Consider the following 9500-nt stretch of genomic DNA (forward strand, 5'->3'; position numbering starts at 1 on the left):
TATAAAATAATAACAGAGTAATTGAGATAGTATTAAAAATTTAAATGAATATAAAATAATAAAGTTGAGAAATCAAAATAGTATTGAAAATTAAAAAGAATATAGAAAATAATTGTTTAGAGAATTTGAAAGTATAGAGAATAATAGTGTGGAGAATTCAGGATTTATATAAATAAATTAAGAGTGAGGTAAAATATTTATTGAGTTTTTTTTGTATTTAAACTGCTGATTTGATCCGATTTAGAACTGTCAGTTCAATTCAATTCGGAACCACTAATTCATGATTCTTAAAATTATGAACATAAACTAAACAGCAGAAAAGCAATTTCGGTCTAATTCAAAGTTTATTATAATTTTGACTGAGTTGATTTCGATTTGATTCTGATTTGAAGCTGAATCGTAACCACCCCTAGGTGGCAGAAGAAGAATATATGGGAAGGAGAGATGGTAATTTTAGATTTTATAACTATCCTCTCTTTTGGCAAAAAGTTGAAAACGAATGGAAGGACTTTTTTGCAAACGGTGAAAAATTATAGGTGTATTTTAATGAGTTTTTAAAAATATCGGTATTAACTTGTAAATAACAACAATATTCATGGACTAAATCGAAAATCACCAAAAAGAAATGTAAAGAAACGAGACGACTAGACGGACTAGTAGCTTTTGGCTTTCTGTTGTTAGCGCCAAAGCACAAAGCAGGCACACAAACAATTCTATCTTTCTGTCTCTCTCAGCGGTTATAGGTTTGCGATTCTTCGTTTTCATCACCGAATCAACGGAGAATTGGACGATCTCAGTTCCAATATCTTCTTCTCAGATCCACCCAAACAAGGAGAAATCTCTATCTGATCTTCCTACTTCATCTTACCAGATTTCGTTTCTCTATCCATCCAGGTACATTGTTTGTTCTTCTACATTTTTCTTTATCACAATTCAATTCCAGTTAGATCAATTGATTTAGTTTGTTAATTGTACTGATTGATTTTGAGGAAATGTTTGGATCTAATTAGGGAATTGAGTGAGGGTATTATTTTAGCATGATTCTTTGTGTGAGTACTGTTCTTTATTGCATTAATCACAGATAAGAGAGTAGAAGGGAGGTTACAGGAAATAGAGTAGTTGTGAGGTAGTTTGTAGTTTATAGGTAAGTAGCTTTATGAGGTGGAGGGAGGTTGAGTTCGCTGAAGATGGAATTGTTTTGGAAGTTAAGAGTTGGACCCTGTTACTTGACACTAAAATATCATTATAATATAAGATTTGAAAAAGGACTGAGCAAGCCGTTTCCCTTGAAAGCATGTGGTGAGCTCTTTTTTTTTTTATTTTTTATTTTTCTCCCTTCAAATGGACTGAAACTTTGGTGTTTAATGTGATGGCAGAGAAGTTTAAGTAGTACAGGAATAGTTAGTTGGTAGTTGGTGCCTTGCGTGTAGGAATTCCTTTATTAATACAATGTTCCATAGCTTGACAGCTTTCATTACTTATGTTCCCTTTTTGATATTGTTGTATAATGCCTCAAATTTTTGAAGCTTGGTGCTGTCAGTTGGGTGTTCATTGGAGAGGTAAGGGAATTGCTTAGAGGGTAGTAACTCTGTACAGTGAGGGGTAGTTGGCTGGAAGAAAAATATTAAGGTTTTCATGTTTGAGGAGGTGGAGAATTGTATATTTTTTATTAAGATGGTGACACAGGTTGCATTGCAGGAGTAAGAAAAATTCATCTTGCGGATTTTCTAGGCATTGAGCAAATTGGTATCTAAATGGTGATTTAAATGTAGTAATTTATGGAAGTCAGTACGAATATATGCTAGAAGTCTTGAATTTAAAAATGTGTGAGAATGGCATGTTTGATGGAAACTGCAGAAAGAAAGATAAACAGCAACCAACTGTAGGGGAAAAAAAAAAAAGAGCAACAACAACAACAACTCAATCTTTGAGAACATTCTTCAAGAGTCTCTCACATACTCAGTTTCTCATAAGCAAGTCTAATAATATTTTGAACAGTAGGAATCTTCACAATTGAAATCCATTATGATGCAAATAAGGGCCACAACAAAAGCTTGAGCATACTTTAGCAGCCAACTTTAAATAGAAGAATGCATGGTGTTCTATTGTATGAAAATTTGAGAGGAAATTAACTGGATGGAAGAGGTACTGTTATTCCAAGGAGGGAGACGCACAGTGATTTGCACCCTTTCCAATCTCCCTATGTGCTTCATGTGAATCATATCACTATTTTGCCATTCCTGTCTCAATATCTATTATCTAAGCAACATAGAGGATATTTTAAAGTGTTTCCTTTGAGGTAAGTGGTAACATTAGTGAGGAATTTTCACCTAGTGGAACTGGTGCAATAAACAACCTATCAACATAGAAGCTTTGGGTGTAATGTCTCTTAGTCTTTTTAATAAAGTATTAAATCGCTTCTCAGTAATTATAGGTTTATGATTGTAAAAGATCATCTTCAGGGAAAAGTTTTGTTCTAAATATGAAATGGAGACTATGGGTTTCTAAACTGGGGAGGGATTATCATGGTGTGGGAGTTTGAAATGAATTGCTGAAAGATTGGACAATTTCTTTAATTTTGTGTTCTTTGGTCTGGGGTTCCTGGTATGATATTTTGAACAGTACATCCCCACTAAAAGTTCAATTGTCTGATCATTTCTCATACAGAGGAAGATATGTTGGTGAATTTTTGTATGAGTGCATCAATGAGCTGTTTTTTGGGAGGTTCTTTTAACATAATGCTCAAGGTTGGGGACTAGAAATTTTCTCTAACCTTTTTCACTTGCTTTATAAAATATTATAAGGTGTGGAATGGGCAAAGCTAAGATATGGTTTGATGGGTATTAAGTAGAAGAGGTGGCTTTGATTTTAGATCCCTTTACTAGGAATTCTGGAAGGAGAATGCTATTGAAACATTAACTTTCCTTGAAGGTCCATTTGCAAAGTTGATGTGCCTTCTAAAGTCATACATGCTCCTTTTCTTTTATTGCTTTGGAAGCATCTTGGGAGAGGAATTTGACTATTTTAGAATCTCTAATGACAGAAAAATCGCGGTCAATGGATTGTTTTTCTTCCTAAAAAGCTATCAAATCAGTCAAACATCTCTTCTTGCATTGGATTGTGGGAACTGGCTTACAATTTCATCAGTCTATTGCTGGGTGGGTTGTAGGATGAATGGAGATGGAGTTTGGGCTTGGATGGGTGTCACGTTTGTTTGTACATGAAGAACAAAAGTGGTCTATTGAGGAAGAGGAATTGCCTTTGTCCATTCTCAATAATAGATGGCTTTCATTTTTACATTTTTTATTTACTAGTCTATCTATGATAGATATGCACTCTACAATAGATTTAACAGATCTATTTGCCTTTTTTATATGATTCACTTCTTGGTTCATTTGGTGCTCTTGTATAGAGATGAGATGTCCTTAAGAAATTCCTTTTGTACATGGGTTGACCACAGTATCCTTTAGTTTAATTAATTCTTTATTTTTCTATATTGTTTAAAAAGAAAAGGCTCTGGTAATACATGATTAAGCATTAGGGGAAAAAATTGGTAGCTAATTACAGTATAGAATAGATTAACAATGAAAGACAGGGTGTAGTTGTTTTGGGTAACAACAATAGATTCGAAAGGAAAACTGTTAAATTGATCTAGAATCTATTGACTTTTTTTTTTTTGATAATTAATATCTTTCTTAGTCATCATCTTTTGTTTGTTTCTTTCTTGTAAGTGATAAAAAACTAACCTACCTTTGAGTGGTCTTAGGTCATTAGTGTTAATTAACTCTTAAAACTGATCACGTTTGCACTTTGCAACATTGACGTGCATTTGATTCCTTGAAAGTTGAAACTACATAAAGCAAAGGCAAGTTGCTAAACTGTTCAGTAACTAATGCATTTAATTGCTTTAAAAATTCAGGAAACAATTTAACCAGAAACAGCTTCTATGGGAACAGAGGAGATTAAGAAGGATATGGATGTGAGCGAGTGGTTTTCACAGCTGACCTATGACCAGTGGATAGCAATACCTGCTTCTGGTGCACGACCTTCAGCTCGCTATAAGGTGATATTTGTAACAGAATTCCTAATTCTGGGATTCTCAGTTGGTTCTAAATCTTATTTCTGCAAGGAAATTGGTGTTGTCTGTTCCTGTTATTTCAGCAGAATGTATAAATATATATATATAGTGATTGATTTTTTCTTTATTCTAGCATGCTGCAGCAGTTGCTGATGAAAAGCTGTACATCTCTGGTGGGAGTCGCAATGGTCGGTACCTATCTGATGTTCAGGTATTGATTGTGACAATTAAGCTTCTTTGGAGTCCTTTGTTGTGGGAAATGTAGTTATATGCCATTGGATAATGCTTGCAGGTATTTGATTTTAGAAGTTCAGCATGGTCTAGTCTAAAACTCAAATCTGAGCGGAAAGCTGATAAAGCTGAAGATAACTCTCAGGAAGTTCTTCCAGCCACCTCAGATCACAGTATGGTAAGAAAATACATAGGCACACACACAGATGGAGTAATTTGTTTTGTTTTTTAGCATGATTTCCATTAACCATTGAGAAATCATTACACTTTTGGCAGGTTAAGTGGGGAAACAAACTACTACTTCTTGGTGGGCATTCCAAGAAATCTTCTGATAGTATGACAGGTTTGTTTCTTTTAGATCTGTTTAAGAGATCCACTGATGTAGAACAAATAAAGAACAAAGAACAAATCAAGGACCAATCCTTGAAAAGAGAACTAATTCTCAATAATTTTATTAATCTGAATAATAATCATAATCTAAAACTACTGAACAATATAAAATTTGCTTTATTTATAAAGCTTACAACCCTAATCAATTTAGGAACAGAATCCCTAATCAAATCTAATGAGGAATACTAAATAAGATAAATTAGGAAATAATAAACCTAATAATAATAAAATTCCTAAATAATAAAAACTCTTTAAATTTCCTAATTCTATAATAATTAAAATTCTTAAATAAAATTCTAAACTTTCTATTCTGCATTATCCACCGATATTTTCCTAAACCAGTTGGTGTTGCATTGTAAATAGTCTTTTTCTTTGAATCTTATTCCTTGACAATTTCTCTTTGTAGTGCGGTTCATTGATCTGGAAACACACCTCTGTGGTGTCATTGAAACATCAGGAAATGCTCCGGTAACTGACTTTATGAACTGCTTTTTTTGTCTGCCTCTTGCCAATCCATTTTGTGTTTTTCATTGTTCTAAGTTGTCATTTATTTTATTAGAAAGGAAACAATTGAGTTGTCACTTCTGTAATAGTGAGATTCTGTTGTATATTTTAGGTAGCTCGAGGGGGCCATTCTGCTACTTTGGTTGGTTCTAGGCTGATAATTTTTGGTGGAGAAAATAGTAGCAGGAGATTGCTTAATGATCTTTATGCTCTTGATTTGGAAAAAATGACTTGGGATGTATTAGAGACAACGTAAGTGTTAATTCTACCTTTTCAATTAGCTACTTGCATGATTTGAGAAGTCTTCTGCATCATTTTTGTTTTGTTTTGATAGGCAGACACCTCCAGCTCCCAGATTTGATCACACAGCCACGCTACATGCAGGATGCTACCTTTTAATATTTGGTGGTTGTTCTCATTCCATCTTTTTCAATGATCTCCATGTACTAGACTTGCAAACTGTAAGTGTTATCTTTATTTATATATTTATTTTTGCATTTGAAAATCATGATGGAGAGAGATAGGGCTTATTACATGGGAGTTTAGAATTTAAAATAATGTTATGTTTTAATTCTTCTGTTTAGAAGTGCAGTGCATTGTATGCTACATATCCTGGTAAGGTTATTTTGATCTTGGGTTCACAAGCTCAAACCACATAAACAGTCTTCTGGCAATGTTAGAACTTGATGGGTAAGGGTGCACACATCTGATCCTCTCTATAACCTACATTTGGGACACCCTTTTACATGGTAGACACGGGTTTTTCTTTTTTGGTCATTGGAAAGTGGATTGCCAAGGCATAATACAACACTTGGTTGCAGTTAATACTGGCATAAATTACTTGATGGTTCAGTAAACATAAGTGAGCTATAAATGTTGATGTAGTTTACCAACTTAGTAATAGTATCCCAGTAGCCGTTTCTGGATTTTTGATAAAAATATGGATTTGTTTTTCATTTTGTATCATATGAATCACTGTTGAGTTTAAAATTTTTGGTCTTGTTTGGAATATTTAATGCATAAAAATGTAAGGTCTTGTCTTACGTATATATGCTTTTGAAGATTATTTTATTGACAGAAGTATTGCAGGAAACTACTGTTCTGGGTGTCTATATATGAGAATGAGCATGTACTAGATTTTATACTCCCTTGATTTGCTTACGTAATAGATCTCTCTGTCTTATCTACTTTTCATCATGACATGAAAAGGTTTCGCAATATTGCAGATGGAGTGGTCCCAACCAGAAATTCAAGGTCATTTGGTAGCCCCTAGGGCTGGTCATGCCGGTATAGCCATTGATGAAAACTGGTATATTGTTGGTGGTGGAGATAACAAAAATGGTATGTTGTAACTGATGTAGAACAAACAAAGAGCAAGCACTAATCCTTGAGAAAGAGAACTAATTATCAGAAATCATATTAATGTCAAATAAATGATATAACAAAGCTTATGAATAATAGAAAATAGCTCTATTTATAGAGCTTACAATCCTAATCAAATTAGGAATAAAAAGCCCTAATTCAATTCTAATTAGAAATACTAAATAAGATAAATTGGGAAATAATAACCTAATAATAAAATTCCTAAACAATAAAAATGCTTTAAATTTCCTAATTCTATAATAATTAAAATTGCTAAATAAAATTCTAAATTTCCTATTCTGCATTAGTAACTGTTTTGCATCTAATTGGATTCCTTACATTAAGGGTGCTTCTAACCCACTGTTACTTAATATTTGTTTGCAGGATGCCCAGAAACCCTTGTATTGAATATGTCTAAGCTAGCATGGTCAGCGTTGACAAGTGTAAACGGAAGGGATCCTCTTGCTAGTGAGGTCAGTTTGTTTCTCAAGATCTAGCTTTTTGTATTGTAAATTTTTCTTTTTGTTAACATGAGAAGCATGTTGTATGATTAAGTGAAAAACTTACAGTAATGGTTCTCATCTCTATTCTGTTGTTTTCAAAGCTGGCATTGGAATTCTTTACGTTAAATGCGGTTTTGCACATTTTTGGATATTGATAGAAAAGGTTGTAAATATTGGAAAGCTGGATTTTGTGTCATTTGCTTTTAGTTTTGGTTTGTGCTTCTTATCCCATTATTAAAAACTAGCAAACCTTATTTTTTCAGATGCAAATATTTTTTTTTCCTTCGTTAAAAAAAAAAAAAAAATTCTTGTGAGGTTTTTTCTCCAGCTTTACTTGTTTTAGTCTGCCATTTGGCTTGAATTTCTGCTTCTTTTTAATGCCTGTATTCATACATCTGACAAAAGTAGATTATGTATTTGGATTTGATTGGGTGGGGAATTCAAAAGTGGGTTGAACAATCAAAAATTTAAAATCAACTTGAAAACCTGTGGCTGGCTGGCTGCATCATCCAGAATTCAGAAATAAAGGCATTGAGCTGCAAGACTTCACTAAAAAGAAACAAGAACAAGAAGGAGTTGAACCCTTGCAGGCAACAATTTAGATTATAGTTTAACTTCTTGGAGTCCATGCACATATATTGATTTACTAAAATTTTAAATTGTTGCTTGGTGACAACATAAAAAAGGGATGCTGAGGAAATGCTAAAATTTTATTGGAAGATAAATTTGGCAACAAAATTTAAAGTTAAACTATGCTGCATTTTGCAAAAGAGAGTAATTTTGCAATATCGTTTGTGATTTACTTTCAGGGACTCAGTGTTTGCTCAACATTAATTGATGGAGAGAAGCATTTGGTTGCCTTTGGTGGCTATAACGGGAAATATAACAATGAGGTATGTGTGCAGTCACAGTTGGTACTGTTTATAAGGGTAGCTTACTCCATCTTTTTCTTTCAACTTGTTCTCTTTCGTGGTTTCTTTGACTTTAGGTTTTTGTTATGAGACTCAAACCAAGAGACATGCTCCGCCCCAAGATTTTTCAATCACCAGCGGCAGCTGCAGCAGCAGCTTCTGTTACTGCTGCATATGCCTTGGCCAAATCTGAAAAGTTGGATTTCTCCAACATGAATTTCAACTCGAGAGGCGTTGAAAGCAGTCCTTCTGAGCAAGATTTAACAATTGAAATTGATGCAATTAAAGAAGACAAAAAGGTGTTGGAACTGTCACTTGCAGAAGTGAGAGCAGAAAATTCTCGGCTCAGGGAAAAGATCGATGAAGTTAACAGTACTCATTCGGAATTGTCCAAGGTATGCTCTAGAAGCTATGTTCTCACAAGGACAACTGTTTTTCATTCAATGATACCAGTTTTTTCTGACATTATTACCCATTTTTCTTTTAGGAACTTCATTCTGTCCAAGGTCAACTGGTAGCTGAGAGATCAAGATGCTTTAAACTGGAGGTTTTTCCTTCTTTTCTCATATCCCCATACAATCTTCTATTTTGTTTATAATTTTATTTTTCCTTTGATGATTAATTGGGTCACTGTCTGTACCAAAATTTCTATTTCGCGAATTTGATCATTTTGCTTAATGTTGATTTGCAGGCACAAATAGCTGAATTACAGAAGATGCTAGAATCACTGCAGTCCATAGAGAATGAAGTACAAATACTTAGGAGACAGAAGTCTGCTATTGAGCGGGAGATAGAGCTTAATGCATCTGCACAGAGACAAGGTTCTGGGGGTGTCTGGCGGTGGTTAGCTGGGTAAATCTACAACCCATGAAAGATGTGAGGTCAGTGCCTCAAAATTGTGCAAAAGATTAAGCCAGACAGTACGTACCTCTGTGAAACTAACCCTGTGGCCTTTTATACGTGCCTATATAGGTAGGCACTTCTTTGTTGCTATATTTGACAGTGGTTTTGGAGATTGTTAGGAGATGAGTGTATGATGAATAAAAGGAATGTAGTTCGAAATGTCAGATAGTTTTTTTTTTTTTTTCCTTCTCCATTGAATTTGTATTTTTTTGGGTCGTATCTCGACTATGGATTTTGGTTTTCTCATGCACCATAGACCAGCTATTTTTTGTTTCGTTCATTGAACAAGTTAATTACATTTCGAATGATTTTTTTGATGGTGATCAAATTGGATTTTATTATATAACTAATGGTGCAGACTGATTATTTTTGATCTGGAGTTAGTCAATTCTTGTGAAGTAGTTGTGATATTTGGTGCTTCTGTATATATAAATGTTCATTTGAGTTGTAGTTGTTAATCCAGCTTAACAATATTAGATTCCAGTAATCCAGCTTCTATTAATCCCAAACCCAATGTCCTTTTTATCAGCCATGTTTAGCCTCCCAATAATTTTCTTGGTAACGACAGGACCCCCTACCCAACCAGTGTTCCCATTGAGCAACCTGGCTGGATAATTT

At 34.0% G+C, this 9500-nt stretch overlaps 1 protein-coding gene across 1 annotated transcript; it reads left to right on the forward strand.

The window, feature by feature from the left end:
• Nucleotides 1-651: 651 nt before the first annotated feature.
• Nucleotides 652-9228, forward strand: LOC110646715 (acyl-CoA-binding domain-containing protein 4). Its single transcript, XM_058133374.1, has 14 exons — nucleotides 652-894; nucleotides 3920-4063; nucleotides 4212-4289; nucleotides 4371-4487; nucleotides 4586-4652; nucleotides 5106-5167; nucleotides 5316-5455; nucleotides 5538-5664; nucleotides 6430-6544; nucleotides 6950-7038; nucleotides 7878-7961; nucleotides 8057-8374; nucleotides 8467-8526; nucleotides 8671-9228. The coding sequence occupies exons 2-14, from the start codon at nucleotides 3947-3949 to the stop codon at nucleotides 8833-8835; spliced, it is 1539 nt and encodes a 512-aa protein (XP_057989357.1). The 5' UTR covers nucleotides 652-894; nucleotides 3920-3946; the 3' UTR covers nucleotides 8836-9228.
• Nucleotides 9229-9500: the final 272 nt, after the last annotated feature.

The sequence above is a fragment of the Hevea brasiliensis genome, chromosome 14 (genome assembly GCF_030052815.1).
Source record: "Hevea brasiliensis isolate MT/VB/25A 57/8 chromosome 14, ASM3005281v1, whole genome shotgun sequence".
Lineage (NCBI taxonomy): Eukaryota > Viridiplantae > Streptophyta > Magnoliopsida > Malpighiales > Euphorbiaceae > Hevea > Hevea brasiliensis.

Coding starts and splice junctions, on each gene's coding strand:
- LOC110646715 (XM_058133374.1), top strand. CDS start 3,947: ATGGGAACAGAGGAGATTAAGAAGGATATGGATGTGAGCGAGTGGTTT. Junction 5,168..5,315: donor AAACATCAGGAAATGCTCCG/GTAACTGACTTT, acceptor TGTATATTTTAG/GTAGCTCGAGGGGGCCATTC. Junction 5,456..5,537: donor TGGGATGTATTAGAGACAAC/GTAAGTGTTAAT, acceptor TTGTTTTGATAG/GCAGACACCTCCAGCTCCCA.